A 25221-nucleotide genomic window follows, 5' to 3' on the forward strand; every position below is an offset into this window, starting at 1 on the left:
CTATCCTTAGACCCAAATTACCCTTGGCTTGAGGACCTACGATTAAACTTTACTGTGAGCTGCAAAGTGATTATGGGGTGTGAGTACTTGTCAGGTTAAAGAGACCCCCCAGGGTATCTCTCTGTCCCAAGTTATTATAGTGGCCTTGCTGCACTGTCTCTAGAGGTTACATTACACACCAGGTACACTTGTTTTTGTTAATAACAGGTGAGGCCAGCTGTCTGGCTCCATCCTGATTGAACCAGCCCTTGCACTGCTTGCTTTTTCTTTTCAGCATTGCACTTGCTGAAAGTTTCCGGTCATGCTCAAAGACTGATCTATTGTTTTCTCTCCAGGAGGAGGGGAGAAGCATTAGGTACCTGGCACCCAGCAAAACCCAGAGTTACCGTGGAATTCTTCAAGGTAATAAAGGGCTAGGGATGGAGCGTTCCTTGCTGGTACAACCAGGTCACACGCCTTGGAAGGCTTGATGGGCATGGCTGGCTCTGTCCCCGAGGCGTACTCTTTTCTCATCTGGGCTTTGTTGCCTAGAGCTGAGTCGCTTCTCCTGGCTCCCTGCAGAACCTCCACACTCCAGGAATTTGGACCGAGTGGTAGAGACATCGCGGGCAGAGACGGCAATCGCCAGCTTCCTCCCTGTGATGTCTTGTGATTCAGAGCACATTCTGCTCCACTCTTTTAAAAAGGGCAGCATGTCGATGCTGGAGACACAAGAACAGACTCGAACTAGGACACTCCCATTCGATCAGAGTCGGTGAGTCTGCAGCGCATCCCTGGTAGCCAAGGCAGGACTGGGGTCTCTGGAGCCCGCCGGGGCATGGAAGTCTGTTTGTTAAGGGCTGCTAGTGTTCTTGGGGGCTTATAGAATCTGCAAGAGCTGTCAAAGTAGGACTTTAAGCTTTCACTAATGACCCAGACAAACACACCCATGCAAATTCCCACTCCCTGGGTTCCAAGGTTCTGTGCATTTGAGCTCAGCAGGAAAAGGGAGAGCTGGGAAACAGGGCTTTTTCTCTTGGGTCTTTATCTAACACCACGAGCCCAGTGCCTTGCTTGTGAGCTTGTATAGGAAGTGCTCGGAACTGGGTCTCCCTCTCCCATCTACCTAGTCTGGTTCCACAGCTGAAGCACTTAGCAAAGGTTGTCCACTGTCTGTCTGTTGGCACGGCCAATGGAAGCACTTGGCCCTACTATCTTTGGGCAGTGAGTACTTACTCGTGGTATCTTCTCTTTCTGGAAGGCACAGTTCTGAGGAGGGGCTTTCTTTGTATTGTTTCACTCTTTGTGGACTAATCCACGTAGCAAGGGATCTAGTATTCTAGGCCCAGTTAACCCATGCATCAGTCTTTGCATGTACATAGCCCTCCTCCCCCCGCAGAAAAACAGGGTTTCTTTGTGTGATAGCACTGGCTGTCCTGGATTCGCTTTGTGAACCAGGCTGGCCTGGAACTCACAGAGATCCACCTGCCTCTACTTCCCTAGTACTGGGATTAAAGGTGTGCGCCACCGCTCCCAGCTCATATACATTCTTCATGTTTCCTCTCGAAGACCAGGATATGTCATAGCCCTGCTACTCTCCCCATACCTTTGAGTCTCTGAGCCACAGCCACCATGACTATAGTTGTGATATCTAATACATTTGTGAGAATGTTAAGCAAGAATATACAATCTTTTTAGCATAGGAGATAATCTTTGAGTGTGAGTAATATCATAATTCTGATAAACACAACACAGGTATAAGCAGGCTAGGGACCAAGAAACAATGAATAGGGTGCACTTTGGGCATTTCTTTTCCCAACATAATGGTTTGTTCTGATATAACCAGGACTTTCCCAAGGCCACACATGTAGTAAGTAACAGGAGCAGGTCTTCCAGCACATGGTTGAGTTTTCAAAAGGCTCTCAGTCTGGTCAAGTAGCCTAGCCAGGTAGGACCATAGTGGATAATAAAGAAAGTGCAATGAGCCTGTCCTTTGGCCATTCCAGGCCACTGAAAGCAGAACTAGGTGGCCCGGTCCCCAGGCGATAAGACTTGCTCTCATCCTGGTCACCAGCATCCTTCCTTCTGCTTCTCCTCCCTCTGGACTGCAGGTGTGCCAGCCTCCATGCTGCCTCTCCTGCAGGGCACCCTCTTTCTTCTCTCCTCCTGCATCTCAGCAGGAGGAGGTAGCTCCCTCGGCGAAGGCCTGTGGCTACTGAAGACCGAGTTTGCCCTCCACCTCTACCGGAGTGCAGCAGCGGAAAGAAATGGGACAAACTTTGCCATCTCACCTGCTGGTGTGTCCCTCTCCCTGGAGATCCTGCAGTTTGGAGCCAGGGGCAACACCGGCTGGCAGCTGGCAGGTGCCCTGGGCTATACTGTGCAAGGTAAGAGGCTTCTCTCACACACTTCCCCTCACCCCTGGTTCCTGCCCCTCTCTGCTCAGGTGCTCTCAGTGGGGAGCTCAGCTCCCAGTGTGCACAGGGACCAAGGTGTAGCCATGCACGAAGCACTCGGACTTTTACCAGCAGGCTTGTTCTTGATTGTAGAGACTCCTTTCTAGCCTCATGGCAGAATTTCAGTTTTGAGTCATTCCCCCTTTCATAGTGCTTCTTGTGGCTGGGTGGTGTGGGAAACACCCTATAAATGCTCGCAGATTGCCTTAACAACCCTTTTGAGTTGGTGATTTCACTGTCACCCCTATTTGGGGAAGTGGGTAGACACAGGGTGGAGACAACTTGCTGGGGGTCACATAGTCAGAAAGGGGCAGGGATGGACTTAAATGCAAACTGTTTAGACCCACGACTATGTTTGTGACCAAACTATTTTTGTGATTCTGCGATTTCTGCCAGCTCCTATCTATGTGTTGTGTTTCTCCCATCAGCTCTGCTAACAGCAATGGGAATCCTTAGAGCACAGCGGAGCCTGCAGTGGCCTATACTCCTGACGCAGCTCAGTATTTGACCAGCTCAAGGCTAAGGCAAACATGGCGTTGCTGTCTCAATCTCAGAATAAGATGTCAAAAGACCTAGTGTGGTGCCTGAGGCAGGATTTCTCAGTTCCAGGGCAGCCTGTTATGTAGTGAGAAGCCCGTCCCGAAACAAACAAAAACAAGGTCACTAAAAACTGACAGGGGTGGTCTTTGGCAGAATTAAGATTTGTCAGAAGGCACAGGAAACAATGCCAACCAAGCCTGGCCACCGCCTCCTTTGGGGGTGGACCGTTGAGCTGGCAAGTCAAGGTTAGCACTCAAGTGTCACCTGAACTGTCTGTCCTCCTCCATGCTTACCCTGGCCACTGCTAAAAAAAAGTCTTACAATCCTGCTGGACAACAGACAGGTTTGTTCTCTTATGGGGACAACTGAAATCAAAGATAGTTTTAAAAACTTGGTCACTCTGAGCAATTATGCCGTAGCAGTATAGTGTCCACAGGCTTCCGTGGGATCAGTGCAGTGGATTCTGCAAGTGTGCTGGTGCTCTCGCTCTGTGGGCCATGGCTGGTCAGGCATTTGGTTTACGCACATGAGAACACTGAAGGTAGCAATGCTGTCTCAGGGTAGCAGTACATGCAGATGGGGGTAGGTACCGTGCGGTTTTGTGATTCCAGCAGCATGTCAGAGGCTCCCTGGAAGAGACTGTGTCTGTTTTGGTCAGAAAGAAGAATGTGACTCCAAAAGAAAAGGCAGGCACTTTGGCCTTCAACAGAGTCTCACACAAACCAGGATGGTTAGGGTGGGACATGCAAGAGGGGGTCAGTTCTGAGACCAGATCCCGTCATGATGCCTGGTTAACTGGTTGAGTAAATATGACGATGAAGTCAGGGCTTCCACAGAGCCTATTAGCTATTGCCCAGATGCCAGGAACTCTATGCAGAACACTAATCCCCCTTAAGCTTTGGACCCACGCACTGCTTTGCCATTGTTTGGAGCCTTGGTCGACTAGGAAGATGAGGAACAGGCCAGTCTCCGCGTCCTGTTCATCACTGCCTCCATTTTAGTTGCACGGTGCCCTGCTTACAATCATACACCAATGCCAGCTGCCTGCTGCAGTCCAGGCTGGAAAGACATCCATAACACAGCAGCTAAAAGCTCATGTCAGACAGCTCACAAACACCTGTAAGCGCATGCACACGCACACGCACGCGCTCACACACACACACACACATACACACATATCTAAGTATATACAGGTTACTGAGCATAACCTGTTCAGTCCATTCAATGTTACTTATACATGGATGGTTTCAGGGCCTCACCACTTGGTATTGGATAAGTAATCAGGGAGAGGCTCCTCCCTGAGAAAGGCTATTTCTTCCTTCCTCAGCAATGCTTAGTTGCCTGTAGTTCTTTATGTAGGGCTGAGGCCCCGTGAGATTTCCCTTCTATGTTAGCATGTCTACTGCTGCTGTACTTGTTCTGGTCTTATTTAGGGTGCTATATTGTTGAGATTTCATGGGCAAAACTTCTCTGTCACTTGTAGAAGACACAATCCCACAAGAGATTTCTTGGTCTTCTTACAGTCTTTCAGCCCCATCTGCTGTGTTCCTTAAGCCCTTGTGTGCAGGAGTCGTTCTGCGGATGTTATCAGTTGGATCTGGGAATCACAGAATCACTTGTGCACTGCATCTTGACCACTTGTGGTGTTCTGTAAATGGTCACCAATCTGTTGCAAAGAGAAGTTTCTTTGATGAGGGTTGAGAGCTACTCTTAAGTGTGGGTATAAAAGATCGGTATTTGGAATGTCCTTAGGAATAATGCTGGTTTAGCAAAGTAAGATCTATGACCTCACTATTCCCCAGTAGCTGGCCAGGCTTCCTTACCAAGGATGGCTTCCCTCCTGTTGAGCGGGCCTTCAGTCTATTTAGAGAGCTATTGGTTACTGACAAGATACAAGTGCCACAACTGCACCTTAGCACGTTTGTGTCATACTGGTCATTACTGTGGCTCTCCTGGGTAGGACTACTTACTGGCTGTTCTTTTCTCTTGGAAACTCCCATGGACACTTCTAGTACATAGAAAGCTCGTGCTCAGGGAGGAGGCTTTCCAGTCAGATCCAGCTTGAGTTCTCTGGGTCTTGTGTACACAGGAAACACCTGATTTCCAATTGCTCTAGCATCTAAGCATTTTCACTATTCTTCTAGGTAAGCTAATGGGAATATTATAGCACATAGGCCTCAGAAAGGAAGATGGTCTAGTCCTAGGAAAAGAATTCTGTTTTGTAATGCATATTGAGTCATTCCCCCACCACCACCACTGTGTCATTTGGCTCTCAGACTAACACAAGAGGTAAATAGCGTGCCAGAACTTGGCTGACCCAGTGGCAAGTGACAGAGCCAGAGTTCAAGTTGTAGAATGTCAGTTCCAAATCCTGTGCTCTCTCCAGAGTTCCCCAGCCCCACCAGGGCCAGGAAAGAGGTGCATAAGTGTGGCAGTATCTCACTTTCTCTCTTTCTCATCAGGGGACGCTTCATTATCCACCAACCCAACCACACCTGCTGGGAGCACCTGCACTCAGCCTTCTCTGCTTTTTGGTTTTGTTTTGTTTTTTTAAGATTTATTTACTATGTATACAGTATGCATCAGATCACATTATAGATGGTTGTGAGCCACCATGTGGTTGCTGGGAATTGAACTCAGGACCTCTGGAAGAGCAGTCAGTGCTCTGAACCACTGAGCCATTTCTCCAGGCCCCCTTCTCTGCATTCTTGAAAATTCAGATATCTGTATTCAGAAGACAGATCTCATAATTTGAACTTTTATGAGGGTGAACCTTCCAGAGTCTAGAACTTTGCAGAGTCCAGAACCTTCCAGAGCCCAGGCCTACCAGCTTTGGAGCCACCTATCAGATGAACAAAGAGGGTGGGTTGTTTTTTTTTTTTTTTTCAGTTGCTGTGGGTTCTTTTCCTCCTTCTCCTCCTTCCTTTTCTCTCTCAGCACCCTGCTAAAAACCACCCAATTATAGGTACTCACTTTATACCTTTTTACTTTGGAAGCAGGAGACTGAGCAGAAGCCACCAGTGACAGGGTTCCTCTCGGAGAGCCTTGTCCCTGCTCTCAGACCATTCACTTCTGCCCCTATATGTTATGGTTGAAGGTTAACACAGCATGAAGAACTGTACTAAAGAGTTGCAGCATCAGGAAGCTTGAGACCCACTACTCTAGAGTGTACTAAATATAGCCCCCAACCCCACCCCTCCCCACCCATTTCCCCCAAAATCTATGTGCTTTACAGTTCCTGTTCATCTGGCAAGCTCTGCCGAGCAAGGTCTTCTCAAACCCAGCCAGCCATCCCTCACCCTGTGGGGCAACAGGATGAGGAGGCAGCTCTGCCTCCAACATGGTAGTCCTAGACAAGTGGTCAATGGGCTGACCCCCAGCTGTCTCTCCTCCTTACAGTAGGAGGACCGTAGCCCTTACTTCAAAGTGTTTCTGGGAGCATTCGCCATAACCCAGACTGTGTGGCATACTGTACAATGTTTGTAGAAACCATCAAGCTTTAAAAATTCATTCTGGCATTGCACTCTGGAACAGATATAAGAGCCCTTCTCTATGTGCAGACAAGACGTCACATAAAAAAATCACTTCCGCTCTATCGCTCCACTACTTCAATATTTCTGGTTCCAAGAACACTCGTCCCAGGCTGCATTGTTGCTTCTCTCTTTGCTGTTGACAAAGAGAACAGGGGCTAGCTCAGTAAAGCCCTGGCTATGAGACCTCAGAGAAGATGCACTGATAGCAAGGCAGCTCTCCTGACACGTGATAGATTTATGTGGGAGGAGGAGCCTTAGTTGAGAAAAAGCCTTCGTCAGATTGTCCTGAAGGCAAGTCTGTGTGACATTTCCCTGATTAATGACCAGTGTGAGAGGACCCAGCCCAGTGTGGGTGCTGCCACCTGGGAAAGGAGTCCTGGGTTGTGTAAGAGAACAGGCTGAGCGAGACATGGGGAGCAAGCCAGGAAGCGGCATCCTTCTGTGGCTTTTGCTTCAGTTCCTGCCTCCAGGTTCCTGCCTTGAGTTTCTGCCCTGACTTCCCTTGGTAATGGGCTGCAAACTATAAGGCAAAATAAACCCTTTCCATCCTAAGTTGTCTTTGGCCGTGGCCTTTACCACAGCACAGAATTCTAAGTAGGACACCAGTTCCTTGGTCGCTGCCCATCCTTGTTTCAATACTGCACAGAACTCTTACGGCTTCCTGTTAGAAGTTCTGTCGTGGCACACTGGAACTGCCATATCCCAGTTCGAGACACTCCTCCAGAACTCAGCAATGTCCCTGAACCAGGAAGCCAGGAAAGCCCAGCTTAGCCATTCCAAGGCCCAGGCCTACTCTCTTCCAGCTAGACTTGTTTCTGATTGAGCATGTTTTCTGCCCAGCTTGTAAGCTGTGGGGTTAGGTGGATTTCGACTAGGCTAGCAGTGCCAGTTCCAGTGAGGGACTTTTGAGTGGATGCACCCTGTGAGAGAACCTGCAAGCGGGGCCTGTGCAAGCTCTTAAAAACACTCCTTTCTCACAGACCCAAGAGTGAGAGAATTTCTGCACACTGTTTATACCACATTGCACAACTCCAGTCAAGGCATCGGGATGGAGCTGGCCTGCACCCTTTTCACGCAAACGGGAACATCTCTGTCTCCTTGCTTTGTGGAGCAGGTCTCCTGGTGGGCCAACAGCAGTGTGGAGCCAGCTGACTTCAGCGATCCCAACAGCACCACCACGGAGGTCTCGGAAGGCACAGGTAAAGGAAGCCATCCTCCTAGGCCAGGCTGAGGACAGAGGGCTACAAAGAAATAACACTACCTGTTGTTCGTCAGAAGCCACGGTGAGGTCCAGGATGCCCTGCTTTACAGCAGAAGTTGAGATGGCATACTTACATTCAAGTGACACGCATGTTCTGGAAAACAACCAAAGCTAACTTAATCCTCCTCTGTTCCTCCCCAGCATAATTACATGTGTACACGCTACACCCACACACCTGTGCTTGAGTGCACAGAGCCTACCACCTTTGGAAATACCCTACAGGATTTGTGCCATATCACTCCCCTCAGGCCATTTCTCAGGGGGCCCTGTTTTCACCTACAACTAATTCCATGTGACAGCAAAAGATAGCAGGGGCCAGAAAAGTAACTTAGGTTAAGGCAACACACACACACACACACACACACGGCACAAGTTATGTCCAACACATTCCATGTGGCTCTCTGGGATGCTTGCTATGCATAACCCAGGCATCGGGGCAGCCACCATGTGGGTGGAAGTGACTAACAGCTGCTGGCCTTTTTTTTATTTACTTAGTGCTGCTTGAAGTCTATGATTCCACTGCACCCACCCATTGACCCTAAAAGGTGGGTGCCGTCTCTATTTTAGAAATAGAGGGACTGAAGCAAGGACTGAGTTTCCTGCTTGCCCATGCACCGCAATGCCGGGCTTCTGATCCAGGTAGTTGGGCTGTAGTGTTCGTGGTGAGCACGCAAAGATTCTGATAAATAGAGAAGGATCCAGCGTCACTTAAAAACAGAACAGCTAGGACACATGTGGACTGAAGGTTGTACTCACTCAAGGTTCTCAACTGCGCTATGCTGTCTTTGGCTATTTACTTTAAAAGGAGTGAATTGGTTCAGAGAAATGGTTCAGCTTTTAAAGAGGATGGACCAGGTAACTCACAACTGCTTTGATCCCCAGCTCTGGGGGATCTGATACACTCTTCTTGCATCCAAGGTCACCTGCTTTCATGTGTACATACCCACACACAGATGACACATTATATAATATATATATATATATATATATATATATATATATATATATATATATATATATATATATATATTGATTCCCTATATCCTTCTTAAGCTGCCAGGGGGCCCACTCAAAATCCAACATAGCTATTCTCAACTCCCAGCCTGGTTTCCCTTTAAGAAAAAGAAAGCCTTGGTCTTTCTCCACCCTAAAGGATGCGTGTGGAGCCTATCTGCTCAGATTCAAGTGCAAGGATCTTTTGGGGGGGTGACTGGGTAGATTATAGTATGTGACCAACTTCCCTGAGCCTCACGTCTTTCATCTGGGAAATGAAGAATGACAACAAAAAGTCATAAAGCTTTCTTCAAGGATTTAGGCAGAGCCTAGCTGTCTATTTACTAAGCTATTGAAGGCTTGAGACAGAAGCTGTCTCTGTAGGAACGGTCTGCTTGCTCCTTACTGCTCCGACATGCAATTTAAACCACAGCCCTTCAAAAACTGTCCTCCGATGACAGTTACGTCCACAAAGGTGTGGGGAGGGATGCAGCTCAGCAATTAGTGGGTCCCAAGGTGGGGGCCACAATGCAGCCTTCCCTAGTCATAGCTCCTCATCCGTGCAAGCACCTGCCTGGGGAGCCAGTGCCTAATGATCTCTGGGAAGTGACTCAACAGAGCCAGGGGCATCCTGGGCAGCAGCTAGAAGCGGAGAGGGAGACCACTCTCAATGCATACTAACAAGACGGCTATAATTCAAATCTATAGTGCCTCACTGCTCTGCAGCAGGAGTGCAGTCATCAGGGACCCAGTCTGATCCTTTGTTCTTACTTTCTAACTCCATGACAATAAGTTAAAAAGCCAGTTAGCATGTGGGCCCCTTTGTAGTATTGAAAATAACATGAAGTAGGAGAGAAGAGAGGAGAGGAGAGGAGAGACACAGAGAGAGAAAGACACACACACACACACACACACACACACACACACACACACAGAGAGAGAGAGAGAGAGAGAGAGAGAGAGAGAGAGAATGCTTTTCTGCCTATAGGTGAAGGCCCAGGTAGCCCACTGTGGGGCCAGGCTGGTACCCCATCTACTTGCCTCTCCCGGCTCTCCATCGTGAGTACCATGACCTTCCAAAGCACCTGGCAGAAGAGATTCTCCTCCATGGCCTCGCAGCCCCTGCCTTTCACCTGTGCCCATGGCCTCATCCTTCCAGTCCCAGCGATGCACCAAGTGGCAGAGGTCAGCTATGGTAAGTCCTCCTCCTCTTCTCCACATTTATAAAGTTGGAGGAAACCCAGCAACATGGGCAAGAGAGAGGAGGTGGCCTGTGTCTTACAGGACCCGGTGGGCTCATGTCTCCATAGAAGCCATTCTCCGTGCTGTGGGTAGACTGAAGGAAAGCCCCAGAAAGCAGGAAACTTGCCCCGAGGTCTTGGATGGGTGTGCCCATCGGGATGCAGAGGACACAAATGTGGAAGAAGGCCCGATTGCACGCTTGGCATTGGCCTCTGCACTGAGAAAGAGCGCGTTCATGTGAAATCGAAAATAATACCTCTCTTAGCAGACAATTTCATGACAAGGACCCAGCCAGGATCAAATGAAGGCTAAAAAGGTCTCCAGACTAAAGAGCCCTCTGGTTCTAAACTGTTATTGTACCATGTGGCCTTCCTGCTTATGGATGCTTGTCCTATTTACTGGGGGAGGTTCCCAGTGGCAGCAGATGCCTAGTGGTGGTCTCGTGTGTGCTGTAGATGCCAGCGGGCTCTGTGCTAAGGATGAGCTATAGCATGCCATGAAGTTCACCTAACACTAGTCCTCACCTATCTCTCTCCACCCCCCCCCAGCAGCACCCCAACACAATCAGTGTGTTCTTGCTGCTGTCACCTGTCCCTCACATCGTTCTTCAACTGCACCCTGCCTGGTGGCCTGGACTTGTCTTTGCCTACAGACTTCCAGCTGCCCATCCTGAGGCCTATCTGTTTAGGTGACAGAAATGATCAATCTGTCTTTAAGTCAAAGCCAGACAGAATGTGTATTTTGTTGGGTCTGTGGAGTGCTTCAAGAGTTGGGCATGTTTTCATATGAAATGCAGATTTAAAGCCTTTCTTGAAAAGTAAGATGTAGGGCTGGAGAGATGGCTCAGAGATTAAGAGCGCTGGCTCTTCTTCCAAAGGTCCTTAGTTCAATTCCCATTAACTACATGGTGGCTCATAACCATCTATAATCAGATCGGGTGCTCTCTTCTGTCCTGCAGGTGTATATACAGGCACAATATTGTATAAATAAATAAAAATAAAAGAAAGAGCCGGGCAGTGGTGGCACACACCTTTAATCTCCGCACTCAGGAGGCAGAGGCAGGTGGATCTCTGTAAGTTTGAGGCCAGCCTGGTCTACAAAGTGAGTCCAGGACAGCCAAGGCTACACCGAGAAACCCTGTCTCAAAAAACCAAAAAATAAATAAATAAAAGAAAGAAAGAAAGAAAAGAAAAGAAAAGATGTAATACAAAGAGCCTGAGCTCCAATAAGCTCAGACTGGATGGCTCCCTCAAACACTGCCCCAGCAGACCCAATGGCTGTGGATCCTTGAGAGATGCTGTGTGAGATCTCATGGGGCTTCAGACTCAGTCAAGGGGCACTGTCACCCAACAGTTCCCAGTATCACATTGATTCCTGGGGCTGAGCGGGACACCCTTTTTTACTGCTACTGTCTTGTAAGTCCACCTACCTCAGCTTGTGGCCTTGTTAAGTTTCCCTGGCTCCTAGGACAGGGCTAATTCCTGACCCACTGAACCCCTAGGCCAGTTCCAGGATGCTGCAGGCCACGGGGTAGACGTTCTGGAGCTGCTGTACCTGGGAAGGATGGCCAGTTTGTTCCTGGTACTTCCTCAAGACAAGCACACCCCTCTGGACCACATTGAACCACACCTCACAGCCAGAGTCATCCACCTCTGGACCACCAGGCTGAAGAGAGCCAGGATGGACGTGTTCCTCCCCAAGTAAGTGGCTATAGCATCCTTACAGGGGAATTATTATGGTAGCCAGTGGGTCTTGCACTTAGAGCCAATTGGTCGGACTCCAAGGCCCATCCTCTCACTGAGCTACCTTGTCAAATGAGCTTAGGCCAGGAAGTCCCCAGGAGTTCCAGTCTATTCTAAAGTCACTGCAGAGTAGATCATGGCACATACGGTGTTGGGTCATCTTGCTGGGTCTTCCCGAGATGAACTACTCAGTTCTCACTAGGCAACTCACCTTCCTACCCTCTTGCTCCAGCTCATGCCACTGTGGGCTGAGAAGTGCAAGGAGGCACCCTGTGGGCACAGCTGCCATTGCCTGCAAACCAGAGAGAAGCCACATTAAGACACAAAAATTCGAGCCAGGCCATAGTGGCACACACCTGTGATCCCAGTACTTGGAAGGCAGAGGCAGGCAGATCTCTGTGAGATCTTTGAGGCCAGCTTGGTCTACAGAGTGAGTTCCAGGACAGTCAAGGCTACACAGAGAAACCCTGTCTCAAAAAACCAAAAACGAAAACAACAACAACAACAACAACAACAAAAGACACAAAAATTCAAGATTTTTTTTCCAGGCATGGTGGTACAGCTGTAAGTCCATTTAGTCAGAATGCTGGCAAGCTCAAAGCCAGCCTGGGTTACAGAGGGACTCTGAGCAATTTAATGAGACCCTGTCTCTATTAGCTAGTAAATTCAAGAATTGACATCTCTGTGTTGAAGATACGCTTGTTCTAAGTGGAGAGGTTCCTTCCTTGAAGAAAATCCAGTAATTATATATATTTTACAAATATAAATTGAAAAAAAAAAAAGCTAAAGGTAGTGCTACATCCTGCTTTCTAAAGCAAAGATGTTAGCAAAATTCATTGTTAACAAAAGGATTCCGCCTGGACTTCTTTAGATGGCGAGCTTGTCCGGCAATTTGAAATCAGAGAAGGTTCAGCGTAGCTTTGTAGATGAGCATTAAGTACACAGTGTTGGTGTCCAAGAGCTCATTTGCAGCACATGGATTCTTCCTCCACCTGTCCACGTGGGGCCTTGGTCACACTCCAAGGCCGGGGCTCCCTGGGAGTAAAGGCCAGCCACACTCCCTCAAGCAGTTAAAAATAAGCCCATCTCCTAGAACCAGAACAAGGAGAGACCCAGGGAGGCAAGGCCCAGGTCTAAGGTGAGATCAGGCAAAATGAAGAACCAAAGGTGAATGCAAATGCAAGACAAAACCCATTTCTCAAAGCCAAGTGCTCAGGCCCTAGTGAAGCCTTGATCTAGTTAAACTTGGGTATGACTGGTGCAGGAAGGGGCGGAGCTCTTGCAGTGAGCAGGGAGACAAAGTGCAGCCCAGTGAACTCCTTGCTGTCCTGCATGAGGATGAGTAGCCTGGCCTGGAGTGGCTGCTATAAGGAAGAATCAATCAAGAAAATGCTCCACTCTGCAAAGAGAGGAGACTGTCACATGATGTCCCAAACCCTCAGCAGTGACCCTGAAAACACAGGACAGGGGGAGAGAAGATCTGAGGGCCACAGCAATGACGTAAATGACCTCGTTCTGATAAATACATTTAATCACCAGAAAAGTATCCAGCTTCTAATCCAAGACTAATAGAAGTTTGGGGTGGTTTGTTTTTTTTTTTTTGGTAAGAAAATGAAGCCATTATTTAATAAACAAAATCAACCACACACACACACACACATGAGAGAGAGAGAGAGAGAGAGAGAAACCAGACCAGACCAGACCAAAGAAACCAAACCAACCAACCAAAAAGCCAAGTTATAAACTCTTTAGGGCAGTGATTCTCAACGTGGGTCATGACACCCTTGGGGTCGCAAATCAGGTGTTTACATTACAATTCATAACGTAGCAAAATTATAGTTATGAAGTAGCACCAAAAATAATTTTATAATTGGTGGTCACCACAGCATGAAGAGCTGCATTAAAGGATCACAGCATTAGCAAGGCTGAGGCCCACTGCTTAAGGGAATAAACTGCCAAGTCAATACTGCTCTAGGTTTGGGTCTAGACATACACCTTGGACCATGATAGACACAGGCAGGGGCTTATGGTTTGTTCGTTTGTTTGTTTGCATTTTAGACAAAGTCTCACTGTGTAGCCCTGGATGGCCTGGAACTTGCTTTGTAGATCCCCTGATTACTCACAGAAATCCGCCTGCCTTTTCCTTCTCGTGCCAGGATTAAAGGTGTGGGCCACTACCTCCCATTACACAGGCAGCTTTTAAGTAAGAATTTGCCTCTAGCTCCCTCAAATTATTCATTCCCCACTTACTACAACGCGCTCTGTGGTCCTCATGTAGATTTCACTGAGTGAGAGCCCAAAGACCTTACACTTGTGGATAGCAATTTTGTGGTCTTACAGGTTACTTGGCATGAGCCCAGTGGGTGTGCTGGGTTGAACATCACCAAGCATTGGTGTGAGGTGAGCTGTGATGCTGTCTTCAGAATAATCATTTATTTATAAAATCAAATGCACAGAGACCTTTAGCTTTCATTTAAAACATTTAACCTATTAAATAATCAAGAAAACCAAGAATGGGTGGTTGTAGGCCATTTATATCCATACTCCACAGAGAAGATTAATAGTGTCAAATGATACATTTAATGACTAAAAGGCTTGGTTTTAGGTCTAGAGAGGAGAAAACTGAGAACATTTACAGTATTAGACCTGATATTGTACTAGCCTGCATGGCATTGGTTTAAAAAACAATGCCTGAAGCTAGAAAGCAATATGTTTAGAAATATTGAACAGCCCAGGACAGTCAGGACTGCATAGTCATATTTCTGCCTCTCTCTCTCAGGCACACGCGCACGTGCACACACACACGCACGCACGCACGCACGCACGCACACACACTTTAGCTCACAGTTCTGGCACCAGCGCCTCCACACAGATGGCATCATGGTGGCAGCAGTCACAGAGCAAGAAGGGGTGTGAGAGAGATTTAGGGTCTGGCTTCCTCTTCTGCACAGAGACCCACTCTCATGGGAACCAACAGCAGAACTCTGTTTATACCTCCCACGGGCCATCCCAAGCAGTCATCTTCTATTAGGCCCAACTTCCCAAAGGCCCCACCAACTCAGTACCACTATCCTGGGAGCCAAGCTTCCACGAACCTTTGAGGACACACTCACACAATATTCAAATTAGGTAACACACACCCAAAATGAGTTTTGCTTCTCCTTAAAAAAGCTGCTGGCTATCATGATGTGCGGCACTTTTCCAAGGACATTTTCTCTTTTTAAAAAATGGGATATACCAAAATATATAAAGAACTCAAGAAATTAAACACCACAAAACCAAACAACTCAATTGCGAAATGGGGCTTGGAACTTAACAGAGAATTCTCAACAGGGGAATATCAAATGGCTGAGAAACACTTAAAGAAATGCTCGTCCTCGTTAGTCATCAGAGAAATGCAAATCAAAATGACACTGAGATTCCATCTTACACCCATCAGAATGGCTAAGATCGAAAACTCAAATGACACCACTTGTTGGCGAGGATGTGGAGAGAGAGGAACACTCCTTCATTGCTGGTGGGAATGCAAACTAGTACAACCACTTTGGAAAGCTATCTGGCGCTTTCTCAGAAAAATGGGAATAGGACTTCCTCAAGACCCAGCTATCCCACTCCTTGGAATATACCCAGAAAATGCCCTACCACACAACAGGGACACATGCTCAACCATGTTCATAGCTGCTCTATACATAATAGCCAGAACATGGAAACAGCCTAAGTGTCCCTCAGTAGAAGAATGGACTAAGAAACTGTGGTACATTTACACTATGGAATACTACTCAGCTATTAAAAACAAGGAATTCCCGAAATTTGTGGACAAATGGATTGATCTAGAAATTATCATAATGAGTGAGTTCACCCAGAAGCAAAAAGAGACAAACGGTATATACTCACTTATATCAAAACACTAGTCCAAGGGATACGTCCCATGAAAAACTTTACTTACCAAGAAAGTGGGTCTGAGGAGAAGACATCCTATTGAGACTTTAGGCGAGAGTAGCTTGGAAGAATGGGGAAAAAGTAGGATCCACAGGGTCCTGGAAACCTACAAGAACTTTGGACAGGCAGATCTGGGTCCTGGGGTCCTCCTCAAACTAAGGCACCAGCCAAGGAGAATATAGGCAGTAAGCTTCGAACCCCTACCAAGACCTAGCCAACAAACAGGATATTCTCCACCATTGAGTGGAGAGTGAGATCTAACTCTCACACGAACTCTGGTGCCCCTTTTCTGACCACGTCCCCTGGATGGGGAGGCCTGGCGGCACTCAGAGGAAGGATAGCAAGTTACTAAGAAGAGACTCAATATTCTAAGAGCATATATAGGGGGAGGAGGTCTCCCTCAATCACAGACATAGGAGAGGGAAGAAGGGGGGAAGTGAGAGGGAGGGAGGAATGGGAGGAAACAGGGGAAGGGCTAACAATCTAGATGTAATATGAATAAATTAATTTTTAAAAATGGGATATAGTCCCCATAAAAGTCACTTTTAAAGTGCACATTGCACCGGGTGTGGTGGCACATGTCTTTAATACCAATACTTGCGAGCAGAGGCATCCAGATCTCTTCTAGTTCAAGGCCAGCCTTGTCTACATAGTAAGTTCTAGGCTATGGAGTGAAACACTGTCTCAACAAATAGATTATAGATAGACAAATGAGATAGATGATAGATGATAGATAGATAGATAGATAGATAGATAGATAGATAGCATGCACATCTTTTTAGTATATTTACACTATTTTGCAACCATAAATACTATTTTTTTTTTTTTTGAGAGAGTGATTCACATAGCCAAGGATGACCTTGAACTTCTGACCCTTCTGCCTCCGGATCCAAATGCTGGGCTCATAGGTGTGCACCTATGGGCACCTAGGGCAGTTTGTTTATACAGTGCTGGGGATTAAACCTGAGGCTTTATGCGCACTAAGCAAGCACTCTATCAACTGAGCTACACCCCAACTCCAAATTGTAAGAGATGTCTATTACCTTAAAAAGAAACTCATGTTCATCAGCTATCACTACTCAGTGCTAGGCAACCACTGTTTTACTCTATGAATTATCTCTTACAATTATTTCATGCAAATCAAAAAATACAATGTTAGCTTTTTTATTGGGCTTTTTTTCGCCTAGAACAAAGTTTTAACATTTCATCTCTTTTTAATGGTGGAATAATATTCTAGTGGATATACTATATTTTATTTAAGCATTCTTTTAAAATATGTTTTTAACTGAAATGGAATAACACCATTTTCCCCTCCCTTCCCTCCTTCCAGGCCCTCCAGCTACTCTTTTGAGCCCCTCCCATGCTCCTCCTTAAACTGCTATTATCTGTAGTTCTTTGTATTTTGTTTGGCTTTTCAAGGCAGGGTTTCTCTGTGTAGCCCTGGCTGTCTTGGAACTTGCTCTGTATGTAGGCCAGGCTGACCTTGAACTCAGTCTGCCTCTGTCTGCTGAGTGCTGGGATCACCCAGCACCCAGCATGCCTGTAGTTTTTGGGTTTGTTTTTATTTTTTTAATGCTTTTAGTTCTTTATCTAGGCATGTGACCCGGTGAAAATGTTCCCCTGCCCTGTTAACAGGTCCCTTGATATCATCATTGGTCTAGTCTTGCTTATGCAGCCATTTCTAGAAGAGACTGTTTCATGTGATTTCTACTCTCAAAGACCTATGCCTATTTTCCCCAAATGTTTTTCTTTCTTTTTAAAAAGTTTTTTTGAAACAAGGTTTCTCTGTGTAGCCTTGGGTGTCCTGGAACTCATTCGGTAGACCAGCCTGGCCTCAAACTCACAGAGATCCGCCACCACTGCCTGGCCTTTTTTTTTTTTTTTTTTTTTTTCATTTATATTATGTGTACAGCGTTCTGTCTGTATGTAATGACTGTACACCACATCAGAAGAGGATATCAGCTTTCATTATAAGTGGTTGTGAGCCATCATGTGGTTGCTGAGAATTGAACTCAAGACCTTTGGAAGAACAGCCAGGGCTTGTAACCTTTGAGCTTTCTCTCCAGCCCCTCTCCAAATGTTTCATAGGTTTCACTCTTACTTTAGGTTTTTGATCCATTGTGAATTAATTACTGTACCCTTGAGAACTTGAGGGCCTGTGGTCACCACCTCCCTTACTGTAGGAAAGCTACATGTAACTTTTGGCTCCCACAAAACTACTAACAGCCGGCTTTTGACTGCTCTTATCCCAATAGCAAGTAGTTACACAATATGTATTTTGTGTGTGTGGTAGGTATTATGTGTGGTTAGAAATAAATGCGGCCCATAGGTGGCCACGTTGTTTTCACAGAGATGATCAGCAAGGCACAGTGGGGACCCTGCAGATGTTCAACAGAGGCAGCTGTGAAATGACCACACAGGTGTGATGCACTGGCGTTAATCTCATGCAGTTAGGACTCAAAAGAGCATCGTGGCGCCTGCTCACATTTTCAAGAGTGAAAGGTTGCTGCATGTGGCTGTTTCCAAGTGTGTGTTAGGGTTAACGTGTTCCAGCAGGTTTGTACACATCTTCTGGTGGTAAACGACAAATTAGACCCTAAGTTTTACAGGTTCATGACATAGCTTCCCCTTCAGTGTTCTCCCCTAGTCTGCATAGTTTACCTGTGAAGTTTTCAAATGGTTTCAACTCTTCCCAGAAGAAACACCTATGTTAAGCAAACTCATGCGAATGAAGCCCGTGCTGGGAGTCAGCTACATTTGTTTTAAGTGGAGGCCAGGTTTTCATGTGTTTGTATGTGCTTGGCCTGGTGTCCTATGCCACCTGTTGAAAGGGTCATTCTTTCCTCCATCATATTTTCTTAACATCAGTATCAAAATTAAATGCCAAAGGTATGGGTTTGTTTCTGCACTGTTTGATTCTATGGCATACATTCTTGTATTCTTGTCATGCTGTGTTGTTGTGGATCATAGGACACCAGTCAGTCTAGAAATCAGGAAATGAGTCTAACTTTGTTCTCTTCTTCCTGAAGAGTGTGTTACTTACAAATTTTAAGATCAGCTTACTGTTTCTGTCCAAAACAAGCAGGTTGGCATTAGACAGAGATGTTTCCAGTGTGTCTGTCAGCCAGGGAGTGCTGTGAGCTTTGGGTGCCTTCCATTTAATTCATTGCTTCTTTTGACAGTGTTTTATGCTTCTAGGTGTTCATGTCTTACACTTCCTTTGCTGAATTTATTTCTAAGCATTTGGAGTGTGTGTGTGTGTGTGTGTGTGTGAATTAGAAATCAACTTATTTTATGAATTTCATCTTCATATTGTTAATGTTAGAAATGTCACTGCTTTTTATGATAGTGTATCTCAAATTAGCTCTAATGAGATTTTTTTTTTTAATGTTCTTCAGTATTTTCTACACATAAGACCGAGTCATCTGTGAATACAGATAGCCATTTGGGAAACTTGGAAATATGCAAGGCGTGTGGGTTTGTAAGCATTCTTCATCATCTTGAAAGACTTACCTTACGTCCCAAGTTGGCTCAGCGTTTGGTGCCTCTTGCGCTTTTTGTTTGGGAACTGTTTTTCCGTTGTTTTCTGTAGTGAGGTTCAAGCAAGTGAGGCAAACGCTCTATCACTGAACATACCCCCAAGTCCTGTTGATTTCTCATCAAGAAAAGGTGCTAGATTGTGCCAAAAGCCAATCTGTTGAAGTGATCATGATGTGATCTCAATCCCTTTATTCACATATGTGTCATCCTATTTTCATGTCTTGAAAACATCTTGCATTCTTTAGATAAATTCTACTTGGTCATGGCAGGATTTGTATGATGCTGCATTCAGTTTGGAACCAACTCATTTCAAGTCAATCTTTACTATGTTGTTGAGAATTCGTATGGGTTGTGGCTTTGTTTTCTTGTAATGTCCTTGTCTGGCTTCTGCAGAGGGGAGGAAGCTTCCCTGTTGTTGTTTACTTGAGTTACTGTGCCATTTCATTTCTTCTACTTCTGCTGGCCTAACAGGAACATCTTTTGAAATCAGACCTTACTTTTGTTGCTTTCACTTTACTAAAACATAATATCATTCAGTTTTATCACCCACCACATCTTCGGTTTTGAACAGATTTTAACTTTCTTAATATTGAAAACCACAGTCAAAATGCAATGCTGGCTGGGCAGTAGTGGTGCGTGCCTTTATTCCCAGCACTTGGGAGACAGAAGCAGGTGGATCACTGTCAGTTCGAGGCCAGCCTGGTCTACAAAGCAAGTTCCAGGACAGGGCCAGGACTACACACAGCGACAAAACAAACAAAAACAGAAAACCACAATGCTAAGTGCTTAAGCTACCTTGAGCATTGTACTGCACACTACAAGAATTTTCACTTAATCATCACAACCCTATTTGTTTTACTGCTGTTATGCTTATTGCTCAAAGAAAGACAATAAAGAGAGGTAAAGTAACTTGTCTGTAAAGTAAGACGTTTCTGATGAGGTATCAAAGACCTTCTAACTTTGTTCCACACTATAGCAGGCCTATGTCACAGACTCCTGGGAAAGTTGAAGTGATAGCGTAACCCAGGCCACCCCTCCCTCCCACTCTGGCTGCACAGTTGGTTCCAGATTAACTCTTCCTCTCGAAAACTGTTCCACCACACTGTCCTCGTTTTCCAGCTTTTCTCTGACGTGACTCTCCTCCAGCATCATTCCTTCCCCTTTCCTCTACTCAGTCACCAACACTGAACCTTTTTTTCTCCCCTTTCCAGTGCCTCCACCTCCACCCACAAACCTCTTTAGTTGCACAACCAATCCTGCAACCCTTTCGGGAAAGAGAGAGCAGAGTGACCCCTTTTCTTTCCCTATTTCAGCCATTTCCCCCTCGGGCCCCTTCATTTCCACCCACAATTTTTCCAACTGTACAGCCAGTCTTGTAAACTTTTTTGAAACACAATATATGAAGAAGAGGAAGAGGAGCAGGAGGGAGGAGGAGGAGACTATATCCCCTTCTGGGAGCAAAGTCCGGCCTAATCCAGCAGAAACAGCTCCAATTATTTCTTTGCTGCCATCTTGGAAGAAATATCCATTCATGTGTACCCTGCTGTTTACAACATTTGAAATCAAATTCCCCATTTTTATCTTCAACTTTCCAGCCCTTTGTTGAGGTGCCACTTGTTGCTTGTCTTTGCTACTTTGCAAGTTCTTTTTCCCACTCTTTATCCCCCGTTCCCATTTTCACCCTCTATCACTAGATAAGAAAGGATAGAAGGGACAGCGAGCTCTGAATCTCATTACTTGTTTCTCCTTTGAGCAAGACTACTAACAAAGCGCAAACAACCAAATCCCCTGAATGACCAACAACCACCATCCCACCTACTGGGATTCTAGCATTTATATAGCCTCTGAAAATTTCCCAGAATTCCAAATGTCACACACTAGCAAGACCATGCCTCTGCTAGAGCATGAGGCAAATCATAGTCAGCTGCTGCGAAGCAGCTCCGTATCACCATATCTGGAATTAAAACAAGAACACTTATATATTTGCTTGGTTTTGTTTTTTCCAGACAGGGTTTCTGTGTGTAGCCCTGGCTGTCCTGGAACTCACTCTATAGACCAGGCTGGCCTCAAACTCAGAGATCCACCTGCCTCCCTCTTCCAACTGCTGGGGTTATATTTGTTTTTTGTTTGTTTTCAAGACAGGGTTTCTCTGTGTAGCCTTGGCTGTCCTGGACTCCATTTGTAGACCAGGCTGGCCTCGAACTCACAGCGATCCACCTGCCTCTGCATCCTGAGTGCTGGGATTAAAGGCGTGTGTCATCATGCCCGGCTCTATTTCTGAGTTTGTAAAAAAAACCAAATTTCCAGATTTCTTCAATGGCAAATGTAAAGTGCTTTGTCCTGGGGAAATGTTGATGTGCTGATTCTTTCTGCTCTCAATGGGCTATGAGCAAACCAAGACTGAGTTCCTTCTCTGTCACACATCAAAGGCACACACTGCACACAGCAAACATGAAAAGGTTACACAGTAGAAAAAGACATACAAGGAGCCATACAAGGCACTCTAGCTATTTTTCTTTTTTTTCTTTCTTTTGCATCCTCTATGTGTGAGATTCCAACTGAATGTGAGGAGCAAAATGCAAGTGATCCTGGCTGGGCTCCACATTCCCATAGCCCACATCTGAATTGAAATTCACCACATACTCATTAGGTCATTTTGGGCAGGTTTCTTAAACACTTTGTCTTGAGTTTTCCATCTACTGCATAAGGAGTCACCATTATATGAAGATGAAACAATTTCTATGAAGCTCTCACTATAGTGTCTGCCATATCGTCAGCACTCAGTATTCACTAAATTTATCTTAACCTATATTTTACTAATATTAATGGGCTGAGGTAGATTCTAGGTCATTTACAGTGTCATAAAGATTAATAGGAAGCAGTCTGTTCTGTGCATGTTGAGTGCAACTATGCAAATTGGGCTTTAAGAACCAGGAGTCACAAGGCTGGGGGTAGAGCTCAAGCAATAGACTGCTTTTCTAGTATGTGGGAGGCTCTGGAGCCTATCTCTAGTACCATTTTGAAAAATTAAGAGAATAGTTGAGTAGGATGGCAACAGCTGAAGAGTGGACAGTTACCTAAAGGCCATCAAGAGAAACAGAGCCATCACAATGAGCAGTATGGACAAAGCTGGGAGTCAGGTTAATCCTAGGTGCTATGATGCAAGGGAAAGAACAGTGAAACTGCAGTGGGGTAGCGGTCCAGTATGCACTGACCTCCCATTAGAACCTTATACTTCATGCAGTAGATATGAGAATAGTGAATTCTAAATGGCAGCTGACAGTTCGCTTCTCCTTTGCAGATTTAGGATCCAAAATCAGTTCGACTTAAAAAACATTTTAAGATCATGGGGTATCACTGATCTTTTTGACCCACTCAAAGCTAACTTGAAAGGAATTTCAGGTAATAATTTTTCAATTCTTCCAATCTTTGAGGGGCAATGTTTGGGGGCAGTTCTGTCATACTTTAAGGGATCTTTATTGTTTCTACAGTTTTTCACAGTAAACACTGCATCAAAGAATAAAGTGGTTTGCTTTGTGTACGAATGTGGGGCTTCTGCTAACAGTCAAGTTTAGATTAGAATTGGAGGGCAAATGGGTGCTCCTGAGGGTGTGTTTTTCTGGAAACCACAGTGGGGCAAGTGGCCATAAGATGCAATAAAGAGCCCTCCCTCTGCCATGACCAGCCGCTCATGAACACTGTAGGCAGCACCAGAACCTTCATTATGTCCTCTGCTGTAGTGAGAATTTTGTAATTTTCATTTCTTAAAAAATACAAAAATGAGCTGGGGTGGTGGCTCACGCCTGTAATCCCAGCACTCTGGGAGGCAGAGGCAGGCAGATCTCTGTGAGTTTGAGGCCAGCCTGGTTTACAGGACAGCCAAGGCTACACAGGGAAACCCTGTCTTGAAAAACCAAACCAAACAAAAAACAAAAAACACAGAAATGTTATGGGAATGTTTTTATTTTAATCCCAGGTGTGGGAATATGGGACCGCTCCACAGCAGCTGACTATGATTTGCCTTGTGCTCTGGCAGGGGTATGGTTTTGCCAGCTGCAGATAGTTTCTGTGAGTGTGTGATATTTAAAATCCTAGGGAACTTTCAGGGGTTATACAAATGATAGAGCTCTGCTAGGTGACTGGATGCTGTTGGTTGCAGTTTGTCAAGCAGTCATACCCAGAGATGAGAAGAAATTAGATATCCTGACTGTGAAGACCAAACTTGTCCCAAAGAACTTGATGCCCCTAATCAGCAGAAAATAGTCTAACAAAAATGCCCCCTTTCTCCGCTACCCTTTTCCATCTAGTGTTAGGGGGTTGAAAGGGAATAACTAAAGGATGGAGGAGAAGGGTGAGTGAGACAAAGGAACCCATGAAGTAACAGATGCCCGCTACACTCTGCTGTCACACAAGCACCATGGTTATCCTGTTTCTATTTTTTTCCTTCAACTCCGCCTGCCTTTCCTAAGAAGCTAAGCACAAATCTTTCCTTCACCTATTCCTCAAATTTCCCATGCTTTCATCACCTTGTCCTAAGATGCTCTTCTTCCTAGCATCCATGCTCGATTTTTAAAAAATAGGTGACATTCTACTACCATGTTTGCATGTGCTCCAAGGTTCCACTGCACACCAAAAGGAAAGGAATGTTAACATCTACTTTGAGGATTTCTTGAGGGAGCCATTGGTTCAGCTTCTGCCAGCTCAGAAGGCTCTGGACAGAGCATGGCAGCAGGCATTCTCATTGGTCTTGACACTGCCTTTACTTGATGAACGTCAAAGTAACCCTTTTAAAGACCAGACCATTGAACATATGGTATCAAAACTTTGGTCAGAATCTTCCTTCTTAATTACAGAAAATAATGGGAGTTTGATCTTCAAGTCCTGGCTTGTGCTTTAGATGTGAGCAAACAGAACAACTGCCAGTTACTTATTAAATAGCATGGCAGGGAGTATCTATCAGAGTACTAAAAATTTGCCATCTTGGGAAAGGGACTTCATACTAGAAGGCTGAGTAGTCCCAAAGTCCTGGGCCCATCCCCAACACTACAAAACACACACACACACACACACACACACACTCTCTCTCTCTCTCTCTCTCTCTCTCTCTCTCTCTCTCTCTCTCTCTCTCTCTCTCTCCCCTCTCTCTCTCTCTCACCTCTGTACTTGTCTAAATGCACAGAGATAAGATTTCCAGTGTCTACAGTGCTTGGTATACAATTAGACACAGGGCAATATTGCTGGCTTAGTTAGAAATTTAAACCAGACATTTTCCTTATTTGACAGGCATGCTTTGATACTGCAGAAAAGGAAAAATAGAACAGCAAAATTTTCAGAGGTAGAGAAGGAGCAAGGGACAACTAAGCTATACACATTCTATTTTCAATAATGGGCCGCCATGTTGTCTTCTCAAGGCTTCAAAGTGCACTGTGGCATCCCTGTGGCTAACGGAAATTCTTTTACTGTTAGTCATCCAAATTAAAAATTTTAGGGCACTAGGTTCAGTATCCAGTTCTGGGGATGGGGGTGGGGGCAGCTTTGTGCTATTCTTGGCCCTCTTCCACACCACTTTATTCAATTAATTTTACTGTTGCTCCTTCATAATTCCCAGACCTTTTTTCCCTCAGCATCTGAGAAAAACACTCAAATGTTAATCTTGTGTACTTAAATAGTAGTGGTCTTCATCCATATCTTGCAGTCCCACTATAAGCAAATATACCTACAACCTATGAGCAGTCCACTATTTGTTTTTGTTTTTTGAGATTCTCTCAGAAGCATCAGACTACACTGTCTGGAGAACAAGCTATGGAACTTCCTACAAGTACGCACTATATCCCTTGGCCTTTTACATAGCTTCAAGGAATCAAACCTGGGTCCTCATGCTTGTACAGCCAAGAACTTTACCAACTGAGCCATCTCCCCAGCCTGTCATCAAGTCTTTTGAGTACCATTTTGATGGCACTCATCTAATGCAATTCACTTATGTTTCTTTAAACCAA

The 25221-nt window shown here is 45.5% G+C and overlaps 1 protein-coding gene across 1 annotated transcript in view; it reads left to right on the forward strand.

Moving 5' to 3' along the window:
• The first annotated feature begins 304 nt into the window (after window positions 1-304).
• Serpine3 (serpin family E member 3) overlaps window positions 305-25221 on the forward strand; it is a 32047-nt gene continuing 7130 nt past the window's right edge. Inside the window, exons 1-7 of the mRNA XM_051160673.1 lie at window positions 305-402; window positions 562-754; window positions 2091-2366; window positions 7489-7707; window positions 9724-9957; window positions 11506-11704; window positions 22527-22627. Coding sequence (XP_051016630.1) covers window positions 2105-2366; window positions 7489-7707; window positions 9724-9957; window positions 11506-11704; window positions 22527-22627 — 1015 coding nt within the window. The 5' untranslated portion in view covers window positions 305-402; window positions 562-754; window positions 2091-2104. The remainder of the gene's footprint in view (window positions 403-561; window positions 755-2090; window positions 2367-7488; window positions 7708-9723; window positions 9958-11505; window positions 11705-22526; window positions 22628-25221) is intronic.

Source organism: Acomys russatus, chromosome 18 (genome assembly GCF_903995435.1).
Source record: "Acomys russatus chromosome 18, mAcoRus1.1, whole genome shotgun sequence".
NCBI classification, from domain to species: domain Eukaryota; kingdom Metazoa; phylum Chordata; class Mammalia; order Rodentia; family Muridae; genus Acomys; species Acomys russatus.